We start from the raw sequence: 17998 nt of genomic DNA, 5'->3' as shown, positions 1-17998 counted from the left end.
AGCCAACAGAGCAGAGCTATCAGGGAGCACAAACAGCACAGCATCAGTCTTGCAGCAGATCCTGTCACCCTGAGCATTTGCATCCCAAAAGGCAGAAATCCCAGTGGCTCCTGCAGCATCTTGGATGCCACACACCTTAGGAAATGGGGATGGTGCAATATGAAAAGCTATCACATTTGAGGGGCTGTGGGTCCTCCGGCTCATCCTCCCATCTCTTGCCTGCTTTTACCACTGTTCTGTGGAGCCCCTTGGAATACCAACGGTCTTGTCTGGTTTCTTCTGTCACTGTGGGCATGGATGCCGAGGACCTCTCCTGGGCAGTAACATCTTACTGGGGTGGTTCTTCTGTACGAGCATCCTCAAAATAACACCTGGTGCCTACACGAAGCGGACTGGGAGCGCCTGGGTGAGAGCTGCCCCTAGCAACTACCTGAGCTATTTGCCCACCATTACAGGCACTCACCAGCAACGGAGCCATCCCAGGAGCTTCGCAAGGACTTAGTCCCCCAGGTGACAATGTCCAGATACCACATACTGAAAAGCCAATAGTGGCTTCAGAGCTTGGCCTCCTCTTCTTCCCCTGGCTCATAAAGCCATGGAAATCCAGGCAGCAGCAAGAAGTTGTTGGATTACCAACTGAGCAGCTATTGGTTCGCAGTCAAGTATGTTTCTGGGTGTCAGAAAAGGCGCTGGAGATGCCTTATGATGGTGCTTAACCTTCACAGGGGAAAACATCCCCTGTTGTAGCCACTGGCTGAGAGCTGAATTATTGTCTTGAAGATGCTGGTAAAGGTTGGGCTGGGAGGTGACGGGTCACGGTGGAAGAACCATCCTTCAATTCAGAGCTGCCAGACACACAGGTGACCTGAAGCCCACTGTGATGCTGTTTGACTGAGGGAAGCCTTGAGAGCGCACTTCAACACTGTGTCGTGACTGTGACACTATGTGCTTTTAAAAGAAGCCCTGCCCGTGAAGAGCACTGGCTGGGGAGGGACGGCATGCTCAGCATGCAGATGGCCAGCCTGGAGTTTTTTTTTGTGGTTGTGATACTCCCAGTGGATTTCTGTATGCAATAACAAGGACTTTATTTGCAGTAGCAATGAGGAGTCCAGCACTTAAATTTGGAAAGAGCTGACCCCGTGCACAAGCAGCCAGCTCGATGAATCAAATGCTGTGCAAACAAGGAACCTCCGAAGGGTCAGCAGCGGGGCCAGTAGAGTTAGCTGGGTCGGGGTGATGAAGCTGCTGACCGCCTGGTGAAAGGGAGCATTCCTAAAGCTGACAGTATTTCTGCCTTGTAGCATCACCCCCAAGAGCGACAATCACCCTGGGGCTGGTGCAAGGACTCCTGACATGGTTACTTGATGGTCAGGACATGGCATTTGTGCTGTAGCATCACTCGCTGCTTCAGGAGGACAGTTTTGGTCCCACCACCCACATACCGAGCACCTTTACCATGCGCTGCCCTCCCGGCTCATCTACCTTCCTGCTTCCAGCCTGCCCTCTCACCATCACTGCTCCCCTGCAGGTTTTGGCAGTGCGGTGGTGCCCATCTCCCTGGATCAGCCCCCTCGCTTCCTCATCACAGCCAGTGTAGCTGCTGCTGCTGAGGACGCATCATCCAAGGCCACCAGCACCACCAAGGCTGCTGCTCAGTCAAGAGAAGGAGTACTTTAGATTTACAGTGGGAACACAAAGAAAAAAGAGCTGTAAAGATTTTTTTTCTTCTTTTTGTTTTTCCATCTTTTTTCTATTGCCTTACAAGGGGCAGAGCTGCTGACACCAGCCTGCTCTGCTGTGGTGTCTGCTGAAGGAGACCTGAAACTGTTCCTCCAGTGAACTTCTGTGTCAGGGAACTCCCTTGTTTCCAGAGGCAACTGGGGATGGAAACCATAGAAATGGCAAAATAATTATTGTCTAGTGTTGTCATTTGGGTTTATTTCTTGCTGCTGAGGATGACCCAGGCCGAGGGAAAACGAATGATGGAGGCAATTAGAAGTCTGTCTTGGTAACAACTGTTTTTATAGCAACTATGCCTGTAGATCTATTTAAATAGTGCTGGTCTCAGGGATGAAAAAACAAAGTATGTGTAGCCTGAAAGCCCAAGGAAAGATAAGGGAGCTCCTGTTAAAGGCTTTCCTGGAAGATCGGAGCAGACCTGGCACACAAGTAGGCACCGATGAAGTGATGTCCAGTCAGAATAACCACGGCTGCTGCAGAGAATGCAAGAGAAAACTGATCCATCCCTTCATCCATGTCCGGGAGAGGCCAGGAGGGCCCACGGGCAGCAGGATCTGCTGTGTCACTGATGGCTGCAGTCCCAGGGCTTTGCTCTCTGCCCACGAGTACGGCAGTAGGACGGGGGAGCGGGCACCGCACTGCTGACGGCTGCAGCACTTAACCTCGCCGTTAGCTGCTCAACAAGCCTTCGCTAAACGAACCCTTTGCACCTCCTTGTTCTCTGCAGGGAGAAAGAGGTCTCCTTTGCATTCCAGGCCGGAATTGTGCATTTGCGGGGTTAGAGATGGGAAACAAAAAGCCCACCTGGGGAAAAGGGAAACCTGAAGCCCTTGTGGGAATTGCTTTGCTCGCTTCATTGCTCTGGTTGCTGGGGGCTTCAGCAGCTCTGCACCCAAGAAGGCCTGGCTGGCAACGTGCTTCCCCCTACCACAGCTGCTGCCCTACTCACTGGCAAGCTCAGAAATCCCCTCCTGGGGTCTTGCAAGCTGCTGACAATCAGGACTGGACCGAAGAGTAAATTTTCACCAGTTGTACTGGAAAGGCCTTAGGACTGGTTACATTCACGGCACTGGGTTTTCTTTTTGCTCCACTGGATCGCTTGGGGGTCTGCTAGTGCTTTCCATCCCGCTGCTCCCAGCCCTCCTGCCACACATCGATTCCCTGCAAGTACCGCTGCTCCCACCATTCCCTTGGAGCTGATCAGCTTAAGGAAACAAGCTATGGATATTCATCTCCTTCAGCTCGCTCTAGGCAGGAGCACAGGGGGTTTGGATACGTCTTTGCGGCAGCCACCCCTGCCCCGCAGGGCAGCAGGAGATGAAGCTGTGTTTTACAGGGAGGAAGGGGAGCTCTGCAACCAACCTGAAATCGGCTGCTTGAGCTCAAGTTACGGTCAGAAGAGTTGCAATCAAAACCTACACTGAGTATTTTCTTACTCAAATCAGTGCTCCAACATTGCTTTTATTTTCCAGCCTGATGTGTCACGGGGCTTTTGTTAGAGCCCTGCCATACCCAACGAATACAAAGGTCTCTCTGTTGGCTCCATTTACGTGAATGGTTACAGGGTGTCTGTGGGCTTCTGTCCTGCAGAGGTATTGCTCCTCCAGACTAACCTGGATAATTGTCGGTTTGTGCGCAACCGCTGTGTGAGTGCACAAAAGTGTATGTTGGTAGAATATAGCACTTTTTTTCAACAAAACTTTCTGGTGGAGAGCAAGTCTTAGACTAACTCTGGGTCAGGCATAGTGAATCACAGACCGAAAGATCTAAGCAGGACACTTATACTCCACGGACCAACCCTGACATGAAGTGTTACGACTACAGCACACTACAGACCACTCAGAGCAAGCACATCAGCCACCATAAAGGACACAAAATCTCTTTGTGGCATTACTAAGCCTTTGAAAGGCAGGTGTTGGAAAAGGGCACAGGAGGAAAAAGTGGCAATTTACTGACAAGCTGCCAGGCAGGCCAGCAATATTAGATACTCCAATTCATCACTTAAAAAGAGCAGAATATAATTCCTCTTGTAATCAGGATGGAAAGGCATGTGGTCTGGACTAGCAGAGAAAAGGTTGACTCATATTAAGACCATCCCATTACCAAGTGTCAAGTGCTCCCTAAGATGGCTCACGGGCTAATTTGAGAAGTCACCTGGTGGCAGCGGGTCACCAGCTCCCTCTACAGACAATCAGGACACAGCCGGACCCCTGCAGAACTGGTACAGCAGACGCGTAGTAACAAAGAGTCCCTTTAAACTGGAGTAGAATTTTCCTCCTCGTCACCGGCAATAATTATTCCACTCAGTGCCGAATCCTTTGTCTTCCTCAGCGGCCAGAGGTCTGGCCTGCTCCCCTGCCCTGGGCTGGATGAAGAAATGCCTGCGATTGCATTCGTGTTCCCCAAGACAGACGTGAATGTGTCTTTTGTTTCCTCGCAGGGAAACAAAGAGCCGAAGCGATGGAGGGAAACGCAGGCGCCACCGGGCTGAAGGAAAAGTTCAGCAGCCCGGAACCAGGTGGTTGTTGGGGAACCAAGTGCCAGGACCGTTGGCAATGGCAATGGCAATGCTTCCCGGTGGCAGCACGGGCCGGCGAGCGCGAGGAGCGAGCCAAGGCGAGCGGGACGAGCGTGCCTGCCTGCCCGCTGACATCCCGCAGCATCGCCGAGCATGCAATTCAAGCGATGCGTCTATAGGTGATACGTATACATAATGACAGGGATGTAGCAGGATGAAAACCCATGTGCAGGGGTGGCTGCAGCGTGGGAGGAACAGGCTAACAAGAGCAACACAGCATCAGGAGCAAGAAAACTGCTGAATTTTCATCCCTGCCCTGACACCTCTTTGTCTCAGTATCTCCCGGCTGCAGGAGGTGTTATAAGAATATCTGGAGGAGCAAGATGGGACTGCTTAAGGAGCAAACATCTTTCTCAGAAGCCTCTGGCAGGCAGACCAGCTCCAGCTGCTCTTGGCTCCCACCTCCCTTCACCTGTGATGCTGGGAACTTATTGTCCAGGGAAACAGCATAATTTTTTTTTTTGTCCTTTTGCCAGCAATATTATATTCTTACTTTGTAACTAACGAACACTTGGTTCTTTCTTTCTGCAGTTTCTCAGTATTTGTAGGTGAGAGAAATATGCTCCCCCCTGCTCCCACCCGTATGAGGCATATTCTTCCAAAGACAATCCAAATCACAGGCAGGGGGCAGGGTATGTGTAAAAGTGGGCAAGCTGTTCGCTCCTCACAATAATTAGAGAGTGTTTCGATGCCAAGGAAAAAGAAGAAAGGAGTTGCACCTGCCTGCATTTCCCAGCCCCCCTCAGTGCCGTGAGCCTGCCAGGGGACACCTGGCCAGCTCTTTGCTTTCCCTAAGCTTGGGCTCTGCTGACCAAAGCAAAGATGGCCTGTGGGGGTGCGGAGGGGGCTGCTGAGCCACATGATCCAACAGCCAAATATTCCTGATGTGGGGGAGAGCTGCACAAATACCCGGTACCTCCCAAACCTCTCAAGGAGAGGAGCTTTTTGATCCTGGACACACAGACAGCTCCTGGGAAACTTTGGAAGGGTCTCTTTCCCTACACTGTTGTGCACTTTTGCTGTCAAACAGTCCCCTTTACCTACAGGACCTGTTTGCAAAAGATGCTGCTATGATGTGGCCCTCGAAGTTGAAAGTTCTTTATCATTCCCTGACCTGTTGCGGCTCAAGCACTCAGCTTTTCCACATCTCCCCAGCAATACACTTCAGCCAGGTCAGAAGGTTGTGTTGACCATTCCTGGTACCACAGCAGCACACAGCGATGAAGTGCTCTTTGTGCCAGGCTCCCGTGCTAAGAGCTTACGGTGTAAGACAAACAGTGTTTGGCCCCTTGCTGTGTTCGGGATGAAGAAGCTCATCAAACTTGAGCCACTTCGGAGATGCAATGGGGAGAAGAAGTGGGTGGGAGAGGGCAAAGCAAGAGAAGGGGGCAGTGAGCCCTTGTTCGTGATTACTTCTTAATACAGCAGAGTCCCACCTTTGCATTGTGCATCTTTGTATTGGAAGCACAGTGGGTGCAGGAACTTCTCTGTGAAGGATCTAGGACTAACGCATGTTAGAGGGCACTGGGTGCAGGACCCCTTCCTTCACTCCCTGGGGTATAGGGAGTTTCTCCTTCGCTAGTTACCTTGTGCACTACAATTTCTGAAATGCTGTATGAAACTAGCTGCTCGCTGTTTCTGCAGAACTCATCTGACCCTGTTGCCGTCTCTGCCGCTGCACTGCTTGGCTGTACTTCCTTGGAGGAACTACAGCAGCAAACTCAGATGCCAGGGCTTGGAGATAAGCAACCAGCAAACGTCCAATTTCCATACACGGTACAAAAAAGAGAAGAGCAAAAAACCCACAACGCTAGGAAACCCTAATGAACCAAGGTGAAAGACAGGACAAGTAAGTAACAAAGCAGAATACATTTTCAATAAGGGCACAGTGAGTTCTAGCAGACAGATCTAGCAGATAGATGAGGAGAGAGAAGAAAGAACAGAAGCCAGAAAAGGAGATAGGAGGAAAGCAAGGGGATCGGAGCAGCCTGTCTGATGGGGAGGACGCTTCTGAAGATTTTAATTTCCTTTATTATTATATAGATAGTGGCAGCTCATTGCAGAGCAACAATTCATCTAGCCTGGTAACCTACAGTCCGGTGCTGGATGCTTCTGGACAAGGCTAGTGACCTTTAAGCATTTCGCGCCTGTGGCACCCAATATAATATAACAAAGAAACAATGACAAACATCACTGCATTTCATTTATAATTTCAGCCAGGTGTTTGTGTTAATGTAGCACAGTGGACAATGCCACCGGGTCCCAAACAAAAAGACCTTTAGCAATTTGGGTGCCACAAGCACACTCCACAGTACTAGAATTACTTGGTTTGTTTTCCCACACTGCTGTAAGTGAGTTCCTGAAGTTAATGCAAACCCTCCCCTCCACATTTGTTCTTCTCATTCCCTAAGTTTCCAAGCAGCTCTCAGAGATGGGGTTTATGTGGTGGGTAGGGTGTTGCTCCTCTCCTCAGATACAGGGGCTGCTTCAGCCCCTGTTGTACAGGGCACCTGCAGGTAAACACCCACCATGGAAGTGATCAGGAAGGGGTGATAAACATGAAGCCCCTGCCGCAGCCCGTGGGGACAGACAAGCGGGTTGAGCTCTCCCACCCTGCTCCATCACCCTCAGCCAACTGGTCCCTGCACAATCTCTCCCACCCCACGGACTGGTCCTTGCTCCAGCACCCTGCAGACCTGTCCCTTATCCATCACCCCTGCAGGCCGGTGCCCGCTCTGCCACACCCATCCGGACCAGTACTGGCACCCAAAGCCCCCTGGGCTGCAGCTTGCCCCACCACCCCTGGCCAGCAGACTGCCCGCACCCGTATCCTGCTTAGGGACCTGCTCCATCAGTCCATCAACACCTGAGCTCTGCCTGCGCCCAAACCCCTCTCTCTAGACCAGTATCTGCTCCAGCATCTCTAATCAGATTGGTACCCACCCCAGCATCCCTACCCGGACCGGTGCCTGCTGCAGCATCCCTGCCCGGACCGGTACCTCAGCGTCTCTAACGGGACCGGTACCAGCTCCCGCCCCCGCGCCCGGACCTTCGCGGCTGCCCCCGGCCCCGAGCCCCGGCGCGCCCCGTCCTGCCCGCCGGCGGGGCGGTCCCGCCCGGGGCTGCCGCCGGCTCCGCGGCGCTGCGCGGGAGCGGAGCGAGCTCCTTCCCACTTCGGCGCCGCAAGAAGCCGGGAGAGCGGGAGACAAAGAAACTGTCCGGGCGCCCGCCCCCTCCGCCGCCTCCGCCTCCGGCACCCCTATCCTCCGCGCCCCTGCGCGCCGCGGAAGGGGTATTTACCCGCTCTCCTCCTCGATCTCCGAGATATCGGCGAAGATGAGGAAACCGACGAGCAGCGTGAGCAGCGCCAGCGTCCAGCCCCGGCACGGCAGCGGCATGGCTCCCGGGCTGGGCTGGGCCGGGCCGGGCCGGGCCGGGCTGGGCCGCTCCGCGCCGCTCCGCGGGGTGCGGAGCGCGGCGCCGCGTCCCGGCTCGGCGCCGCCGCCGCCGCCGCCCGGCGGGGCCGCTCCGCCCCTCGGCGCCCGCGGAGCGCCCGTCCCGCCCCGCCCGGCGCGGGAGGGGGCGCTCGGGGCGGGCCCTGGCCCCGCCGCCCCCCGCCGCCAAAGTTTGCGGCGCGTCCCCGCCGCGTCCCGGCAGCGGCCGCCCCGCGCCCCGGGGGGGTCCCCGCCGCCGCCCCCCCGCCCGCGGGGTCCCTCGGCGGTGGCGCGGCCCTGGCGCGGCCGCTGCCGGGCGCGGTGCGGCGGGGTCGGTCCTGGCGGGGCAGGAGGCGCCGGCGGGTGGATTCTCCCCGAACGGAGAAAAACTGCGATGGAACGAGACAAAGGTGACCGCGGCCCGCGGTGGCGGGGATCGCACCCGCGCCTCGGCGCGCGCAGATCTGCTGGGCTGGAAGACACTTTGTAAAAAAAGATGGTGAATAACTAATCACGCCTAATGACTAGTAATTCCCGGTTTAGTCACAATAATTCCCTGCAGTACTATACATGCCGAGCATCATCGGCACACCGGTCCTTCCACGTCTCTTTAAATCGCGCTGGAGTTTGGACCGGCAGAATTTACGTGAGCCAGGAACCACACGTGGGGCTCTGCTTCCAGGTGCGTGGATGCATCCCTGCCACGCTCCCAGCCCCGGTGAGCAGCCTCCCGCAAGCCACAGGCGTACCCTTGGATTTTGTTACAGAGAGAAAAGGCTGCGGGTTCTACCCGGAAAGGGAAAGTGTATGGAAGTTGGGAAGAAGAGGGACTGGCTGGACCGAAGAGTGGCCAGAGAAAGACCGAGGGGTCTTTTCCCTCCAGCCCTGCAGAGGAGATGCCGGCTGTGCCAGGGCTTAGGCAAGGCCAGCCTGGCAAAGTGTCTCCAAATCCCAGCACAATTCTTCCGGACCGGAAAGTTGCTGAAAATCAGAGTATCTGGTAATACATGCACTGCCGAGCTGGGGAGGGACACAGTGGATTTATAATGCAGCAGACAGAAGAAGCACAGATGTGTTGAGAGAGAGAGATACTAATTGCTTACATATTTAAAACAGCATCTTTAGTCTGAATGGGAGAAACCATTAAGCAAAACAGAGCTATTAACTGGGGCCACTTGGAAAGCTGCCATTTTCCCTTCTGTGCACGGCTTTTTGCATCAATACAAAAGTACCTCGCTCAGGGCACGATGTGCTGTCAGTGCTGTGTGATTCCTACCGAGGATGCCAAGGTGCTTTGCACTGGGGTAAGGGTGTCCATACGTACAGGGATGCATGATGCTGGTGCTGTGTACGGGAAGGCAGAATCAGCAGAAGACTTTTTACCTGGGTTCAATGGTGGAAGGAGCACGTTATGGCCCATGTGCTTTCCCGAGTATTCTGAAACTCTTGTCGAAAGAGGAGACAAACAAATCACTGCTACGTTTATAGATAAAAATTGCAACATAGGTAAGTCTGGTACAATTACACTGTAGCATATATGGCAAATTTACAGTCCAGTATACAGCTTTTATAATAGAGCATATTCAGGCCCCTGGGGAGAAAGTGATTTTAGGTGGCGTAAGTAGCCCCATAATTCACCTTCTGCATAAATCTGAGAAAAGCCTAATTTTCCTTCTGTTTTATTCTTCTTGGACTCCTTATGCTCACCCTATCCTGGTGTTTCACAGCAGTGTGACTGGCCTGAGGATGAGGAAATAGGCTTCGAGGTGACCTTGCTGATGCAGGGACTGACATCGGGGTTTCCCGAGATGCAGCAGGACAGAGCACCAGTCCCCTGTGATTCCGGAGCACCACACCGCAGCTGGCTTCCCATCCTCGAGAATACAGATGGAGATATCTGCTCCTGCATCTTTTTCAGCTCCATCCCAGGTGGTGTTTCAGCTTCTTTTGTCTGATCTTTGTGTTTCAGTTGCCAATCACGGTGGCGATGTGCAAGAACGCAAATCTCGATCGAGGCTGAGCAATAAGCGAGGGGATCGTTCAGCGCGTGATGGGAGTTGGTTTGCCTGGATGAGAACTCTTGCAGGTGCAGGGACATCCTATTTGCTGAGATGCTGCTTCTGCTGAGTAGCTTGCCTTAAAAGACACGCTGGGATTTGACTCTGCTCTTGCAGAGTCAATGGGAATGCTGCTACTAACCGAAATGATAAACAGCCCTCCTTGCAGGGTAAGCTGAGATTTAAGCTTGATGCCCTTCACTGGAGAGCTCCACTGCTAAGGGCTTGCACAAAGAGCTCTCTGAATCCTGTACTTGGTGTCATCTGTTGCTTTATTCCTCTGAAAGATGTAGGTCAGAGAGAAAGGTCATTCTTCAGCTGATCAGGCTTCAAACACGGGGACCAGGACCTTGAAGTACAGCCAGGTTTGAACAAGGAGGCCACAAGCTATTTAGAAGATGCAGGAACCGTGCAGCTTCCTGAATTATTTTGTAATCAATTAACAAGGCTGTGTAACATCACCAACTGTGACTCTGCAATGAAAACCTAGAAATCTTGTTCCACTGCTGAGGGCTAAATTCTGCATGATCAGGAGTCTTACTGTAGTGAAAGACATGAATGCACTGATGGCAGGAGAGGATGTTTTACTCTGCATTCACTCCAAGTCCATCCTTTACAGCGTCCTGGCCAGGTTCGGGGGAGGAGGAGAAAATGCACCCTGGTTTCATGCATTGCTCATTATCCTGAAGAACTGCAAACTGCCTTAGAGCAATTGCCGTAGTTCCTCAAGTGTTAGTCATTCTGCACATTCAATTCACTATGAATCCTCACATGATTCAGCTTAAACAGGTGCATAAATGTTGCAGGATTGGGTCCGTAAGCATCCAAAGCCTCAATTTTATGTCTCATTTGTAAGATGGGTTGCAGGAAGATGAGAGCAAACTGTCGCAAATAGACTGTTGTGGTAGAGTAATATGTTCTGAAACAGAATAAAAGGCTATTATATCTTCTAGTTCCTAATAATTTGGGGAAATAATTCTGTATCCAGAACATTTGCAATAAATACAATAAGGTGTACTTAAAAAAAAAATATCTTAGCATAACGGCAAAAGTAACTGCACCAGAACAATATTGCATTTTGCAGCTTTGAAGGGAGAAGAGAAAAGAAATGGCATTTTTACATTTTCTTTTGACCTTTGAGAAATATCAGGAATATGTAATAGCCATATTCACCAACAATAGCTCAGAGGATTCAGAGAATAAGAGTTAAACACCTAGGGACATTTACAAACAACTGGCAGAGAGGCAATGAATTTAAGATGTGGGTATGAAAGGCACGGATACACAGAGAGTGCAAAAATAATACATATTTAAAATGCTTTTAATCTATGTGAGAGGCATCATTGAGAAAGGTAGCGGGTCCTGGATAAGCAAAGGAGGGCCAGAGACGATGACCTATAAGGTCTTTGCCATGCTATGACAAATGATAAGACCTGGTGCAGCGAGAGGTCTCGGGGGACATTTCTCCATCACATTCGTAATGCTGTAAAACACACATAGCCTTTATCAGTCAGCCAAAGTGAACAAAGTTTACAGCCCATTTCATACAGCTAGACAGTGCTCCGATGTGATGAACGGGCATGACGCATGGGAGTCTGTATCAACCAGGGTTGTGGTGTTCCATTGCCTCATTGGCGATGAACCTGCCTCTGGGTCCTTTCTCCAGTGAAACCCTCAGTCCCTCCCTTGAAAGTCAGGCACCTCCCAAGGGGCATAAAGTGTCTTTTCCTTCCCAGTAACTTCATTAGCAGGAAAGAAGGATGCTGATGCAGCAGGTATGATGTCCTCCATCTTCTCCTGAATGCTCTCGCTGGTCTCCATGCAGAGCAAGAGATCAGGGAATACTCCCCCAGCATCTCTGCTTGTGGGTGGCAGTAATAAGCAACACTGGTAATAACCAAGTGGCTTCCAGCACTGTCGGTCTCCTCACCTGGCTTTATTTACCCTTGAGTAAATGTTTTCCAGCTGGGTCCCGAAGCAACTAGGTCCATCACTAAAGTGCATTCACCTGCCTCCTGGAGGAGTTGTGAGTCTAAAGGTCTCCCAAATGCTGGACAAATTGTTTGTCATAGGCAGGGGCGTGTGAATATGGTTCTTTTTGGAGAAGCAGACAGCACTGAGATGCAGTCCTAGCAGAGACATTTAGACGTATCCTCATGTCAGTGAATCTGAATTTAGCCACATCAGAGTGATCTGTAACTTTATGTGGTCCATCCCCTATTGAACTAAGTGAAGAAGCATCCCTGCTGCTCATCTCGTAGGCTCGAAGGGAGAGCCTTTACTTCCTTGGAGAAAGAGCCAAAACCCTTCTGATTTTCTCATTTCAGGGAAATTTGCCATTGGAAGGAAGACTCCAAGTCTATCATATTCTTTATACCCGGAGTGGTATAGCAGCAACGAGAAAGCTTTGGTGGTTCAGAAGAAAAGGAGAAGAAAATTAAACAGTATTAATTTCAAGCTCTATTAGGATTTTAGGAAAGTAAAATCAACAGAAAGGGATGGACTCGGTAGGGAACATGACCTTATTTTCCCAGTGTCTGAAGGGGAACTGCACACAATAGAGAGACAAAAATACTCACATCTATAAAACCAGATCAGTTTCTTTGATGTTGAAGAAGAGAAGTTAAAACGCTTACATAAACTGGCATAATTTGACTGGTGTTTATGAGAAGTGTCCTAAAGAGAAAAAGAGCAAAAGAAAAAAACCTCCCAAACAACCCAAAAATCCCCAACCCCATCCCCATCCATTAGTCCTTTCTATTTCTTTCTCTTCTGCAGTAAATTGCAAAACTGGTGTGATCCATGCAACATTTCATCAAATACAACTCACCATTGTCAGAGCAAAGTGTTTGATATAAAACAAGAATGATCCTTCTTTCTTTTTGGTCAGATTGGTTTGGATTAATAAAAATGCCACATCACAATGATATTGATAATTTGCATGTGAAAAGCCTTCCTCCTGGTAATGAAAACAATTTTTCAGTTTTGCCACCACTAGTCGCAAGAGATAAGGTCTGCTGTCCTCCCTCTCACAATTAACCACGCACACACAAAAAAAGGAAAAGGTAGAATATGTATGACAATTGCAAATTGCCTGTTATCTGAACCTGATGGTGAAGTATTGATATTGCCAGTTGTAGCGGCACAGCTGGCACGCTTTTACAGCCTGGCCGTGTGTGTGTGCCAAGCTGGGCACCTCCATGTTGGGAAGGCAGAGTAGAGTATGTGTCTGTACGAAGCTTTTATACCATATTCATGGCATTTTTTGGGGAAAAAAACCCTAAAACAAGTTTACACACACACACACACACACACACGCCCACCCCTTTTATGATTAGCAAGCCACAGGGTGGCAGTGCTGTGTGCACACGTGTGTATATGTGCACACACACGACCAGGGGAACCCTCTGTTTGGGGGGTGTCTCAAACCTGGGTATGTTTTGCTCATCCTTGATACGCCGAAGGACACCGTAGTGCCCAAGGCAGAAGAAGGCAGGAGGAGAAAGAGCCGAAAGATGCTTCAGCTTTGAAGAGTGTAGATGATTGTTGTGGTCATTGCATTTCCATCCAGCGGTGCAGAACCCAGCAGCCAGGAGGTGCCCGAAGGTCAATGCCGGTGTGGGCACTCCGGACTGATCCAAGCCGGCCCAGCCTTGCCTGCAGACCTGCACTTGCAGCCTGTGTCTTGCACGGTCATCAGAGGAGCAAAGAAGCCCTTTGCTGACATTCCTGTGTATTGGGTTTGGTGGCAGGGTTTGCGCAGCAGGGGGGCTATGCAGGTGGCTTCTCTGAGAAGCTGCCAGAAGGTTTCCCTGGTGCCAATGGAGCCTCGACGGACCCGCTGCTGGCCATGGCCAAATGATAATAAATTGCACTGATTTCCCCACTTTGGGTCTGTTTTCCCGGTGACGGTGACTGCTGAGCGATGTCCCTGCCCTGCCCTCCCCAGGAGCCTCTCGTTCTGTTTCCTCTCCCTGGGCAGGGACAGAGCGGCTGGGTGGGCACCGGGCGTCCGGCCAGGGTCAGCCCACCACATCCTGAAACAGAAAGAGCACAAGATACCTGCCCTGTTCCCTACCTCCACCCTGGCCCACGTCGCCCTTGCTCTTCCTACCCCGCAGAGACATAATTGCAAGGCCGTATTTTCAGTGGCTCAGGATGTGCACGTGTGCTCGGCGCGTATGGAGCACGTGCATTGCTTGCATATGACCTGCAATGATCTGCATTTAACAACGCACCCCCCCAAGACCATTCCAAACTGGTAAGTATTTCTCACTTGTAATGGTAGAGTTTAAGTTAACAGATACAGGTTTCAGATGCCAAATTGAGACCTTCAGTTTTGAATTTTGCCTCTTAGCTCTGTTCAAAGCTGCTAAAACGTGGCATTTCTTTTAGGTTTGTTTCTGCAGGACACCTTCATCACGGTACTCCTGTCTGCATTTCATGACCCTTAAAGCACAGGTCATACCTGACTCCAGTTTTGGCCTGTTTCAAGGTGACAGGTTTGATTAATCTTGTCCTATACTTGACAGAAACCCAATTAATTACTCTCCACAACTGTGTTGAGGAGGTAAATCTACCTAGTTTGGATAAACAAGCCTACATGCAGGATGAAGAAATAAGCTGTGCATGGGCACCACGATGTATGAGAGGGGGGTTCTTGCAAGATTAGCTTAAGATTTCAGATTGTTTCTGCCTGTGAGAAGTCAGAGTGAAAAAGAAGGCTGCAGAAAATGCCACAGGAATAGATAAAGAAGAAGAAATCTTTATAACCCTCCTTTGGGGCCATCCAAGACAGTGCTGCTAACCACTCAAAAATCTATCACCTTAGTGATAAGCACACCTGAGAAAACCTGCAGGAAGGCTGCCTTGCTTTTTCCTGGTCTTCTTATGGTTCTTTGGAAAATTTTGATCTGAATCTTTGCAAAATGTGCAGATGACAACAGCAATTAAAACAATAAAAAAAAAAAAAAGAGAAAAAAACCCGCGTGCACACATGGTCCTTGCAAATGAGAACTTTTCTGCAAGGAAAAAACATGAGATGCAACAATATGTTCCATTTAGCAAAAATTACAAAATCTTAAGGGGTAACATCAAGAATGTAACTTTTTCTTCTCTCCACCTCTCGCTAACAGCTAAAAAAACTGCTGTGCAAAAGGCCGTTAATGAAAAACCTCATTTCAGCTCTAGAAAGGCCCTTGATTTCTGTCTACTGTGACTGTCATTTTGCCCCTTATCAATAATAAATGCTTTTTTCCTCTTTTATACTAGTATTTCTGATCCTTTGTGGTGGGCAGAGCTGATGAGTGAATTGCTCAGGCTTCAGAATAAAGGGAATTTTGAATGTGTAAAGTAGGGCAGAGGGGTTTCCCCTGAAGAGCTCTAGCCAGAAGCTGCAGGGAGAGCATGGCCCCCAGGTTAGCTCCTTTTGCAGGAGCGAGAACAGAACTTCTTTGCCTAGAGCTCACTTCTTGGTGGCCAACACCAAAGAAAAATCACCTACATTTGATCCAAAAAGCTCTTAGGGCATTGCAGACACCCCAATCACAGTAGGAACAGCCGGGATAGGGTCCTTTCAATATCCCAGATACTTTAAATATCATACTCCCCTTCTGGATCCTAAATTAAAGTTTTTGAATACCTGACCCTGGCTGTGCAGCACCATGCACTTGAAAACCCACCTCCCTGGAAACCTGATTTGTCAGTTCAGTGAGCACGTTCCTGGGGAAGGAAAACTTTAGTGCAGCTTGTGCCTAAATGTGATTTTTTGCTCTGATCTTAGATCATTAGTGTCCTCTGTGGCGAAGGATATGAATGATTGATCTGCTGCCGGATTGCACCTAGCACAGCGAGATACCAGCAGAAGGGGGAGACTGCACGTAGCATTCCTGGCAGGTTTAAATGCTGTGTACGGATGTAGAAGGAATATGGGGAGAGAAAAAGAGTCAGTGTGACGGAGAGAGACCACAGGCATGTAACAGCCTTTCTGACCTAGTGATTTATTTATGGCATTCCTAGAGGGGAAGAAGCCATGCAAAGATCATGAGCCTGCAGGCTGCAGTAAGTGGCATGCCAGCATCTATCTAGCCAGCAACAACACAAAGCACAAAATCTACTGGGGATGGGGAAATGCTTCCACTCCTTGTGAAGTTATTGAACGATTAGAGTCAAGGAATGGGATGGTTTTAGTTGGAGGAACAAGGAAGATTGCCCTTGCTTTGTATAAATAAATTACAGGAAGATTCTTGGTTCTGCTTCCTTGGCAGCCAGGGTGTTTCCCCACCCAGCACACACCTCACCGTGCTTTCCTCCTGGTCCAGCCCGTTCATGCAAGGACCGCTGCAGGGAATTTTGTACACCGAGAGCCATCCCAGGTCTGTAAGAGGAAAGGCTCTGTTTGCACTGAGATGCCTGGGAGATGTGTTTCACAGGTAGCTGCTGTCTCCCAGGTAGGTGAGCAATGAAAGGAGCGTCGCAGGGAGTAGGCTTCTGATACAGCACAAAAAGGCAGAATCTGTGTCAGCTGAAACCGGTCGCAATGCTCATCAGCCTGATGAATACTTGCACTGGCAGATGAGAATGGTTGCAAAGTACAGTGCTGCACGAGGGAGCTGCACAAAGATTAACTCTGAACTCACTGAAAGGCTCGATTCTGTGAGGTGCTGAGCCCCTGAGGAGAAGTCCATTGCTGTGGGCACCATAAATGGATGTTACCAAGATTAAGGATGTTGTCGCCTTCACTTCAAATGGGAGCAAAGCCTGGGTTTCACCAGGATGGTGCAGGGAGACCTGCAGCAGCATAGCAGGGGGCTGCACCATGCCATGGGGAGAGCGAGGGGGAACACAGGGCATTCATTAGCACTTGTCAGACCTTTCACATCACGAAATATTAAGCCTTAAATGAAGACACTGTCTCACTTTAGAGCTCTTGACTGTTGTCTAAATTAGACCCCATCAGGAACAAGATCTTAAACAAAAGCCTGGGACACTCCATTTTGTTTCTGAATTTAGCTTCTTCTTCATCTTTGGGGATTTTGGAAGGAGGGAACCCTGGTGGCCTGAGGTCCCTGGAGATCTGTTGGGACACAGGGTACCAAGTGCCCCAGCTGCCTCTCTAGCTGTGCAAAGCTGAGGGTCTAATGACTTGAAGAAGGCTCAGAAGCATCAGCATCGTCTTGACTTGAGGAGCTGGATTTAATTACTCCAGGAGTGGACTTAATGCTTGGAATTGCATTCCAATCAAACTCATCTGTCATCCATAGTGAAAAAAATAATCTCCTTTTATATATGGGAATATAATAATCAATCAAGCTTTATCGCTCCTGTTTCCATTCTAGCAGCTTATAACCACATAATAAAAGCACATAATGAAGACATCATAAAAACACACAGTAAAAACACATTCACCATGCAAGTATCGCCATCTTAGCACATCCTGGATAGAAATGCTGAGGAGTTCTTGAGGCTTCTGGTATGTACTAGTAACCTCCATAACACTACATCACACCCATCCTTTCTACTTGAGGAGCGCTACCAATTTAAACGACAATGGTTATGGAAGACAGACATAACAAATGTTTGGATTCTACAAACTAAGAACATGAAAGGTCTCCGGAAGAGTTTTGCCTTCTTGGCTTTGCAAAGTTGGTTAGAGAATTCTGTGAAAAAAAAAAACCCTCTTCAGCTGCTTTTGTTGTATTATAGCCCGTGTTGGAAAAGCCGCCTGAGATGGGTGTTGCATTAACACTCTTCTTCCCTGTGGTTTATGTTAAGGTTCATCTTCACAGGCACTCCTTTGCTTTACTTTGAAGGACACAAACAGCTCGCTCTGCCTCCCTGCTCTAGCTTCATTTCCCTGGCACTTTTTTATATATCCTTGCTCTAGCAGAGCGTGGTTTGCTCTCACTGCAGCTGAATCAACACCCTGAACCTGCAATAGCACCTGGACTGGGGCATGATTCTGCAACCCGAGAAAAGATTTTGGGCCATGTCAACTCTGCTTTACACCCAAACTGTTTTGATGCACGTCAGATGACTCTCACTGTGTTGCACTGAGGTATCAGTGTCAGAGTAGTAGCACCCTTGGACGACTTCTCCTCCTTTGTGTAGCAGCAACTCTTTTACCTGGGGAAAGCTGCTTAGGTCAAAGCTGTCCCTGAACCGGCCCACTTGCTCCCTTCACGTATTTT

General features: G+C 49.9%; 1 protein-coding gene and 1 long non-coding RNA gene across 3 annotated transcripts in view; one reads left to right on the top strand and one right to left on the bottom strand.

The window, feature by feature from the left end:
• The window catches only part of ST8SIA2 (ST8 alpha-N-acetyl-neuraminide alpha-2,8-sialyltransferase 2), a 33094-nt gene extending 25267 nt beyond the window's left edge, over positions 1-7827 (bottom strand). For both annotated transcript variants that reach the window (XM_027793970.2, XM_005242424.3), the window contains exon 1: positions 7619-7827. In XM_027793970.2, coding sequence (XP_027649771.1) covers positions 7619-7716 — 98 coding nt within the window. In that variant the 5' untranslated portion in view covers positions 7717-7827. The remainder of the gene's footprint in view (positions 1-7618) is intronic.
• Positions 7828-7988: 161 nt separating this feature from the next.
• LOC114013566 (uncharacterized) lies at positions 7989-14982 on the top strand. Its single transcript, XR_003556610.2, has 3 exons — positions 7989-9258; positions 9722-9979; positions 12137-14982. It is a non-coding gene; the product is annotated as an uncharacterized LOC114013566 (long non-coding RNA).
• The last annotated feature ends 3016 nt before the right edge of the window (positions 14983-17998 follow it).

Source organism: Falco peregrinus, chromosome 1 (genome assembly GCF_023634155.1).
Source record: "Falco peregrinus isolate bFalPer1 chromosome 1, bFalPer1.pri, whole genome shotgun sequence".
Taxonomy (NCBI): Eukaryota; Metazoa; Chordata; class Aves; order Falconiformes; family Falconidae; genus Falco; species Falco peregrinus.
The sequence above is the reverse complement of the archived record's forward strand: the minus strand, read 5'-3'. Positions and strand labels throughout refer to the sequence as shown.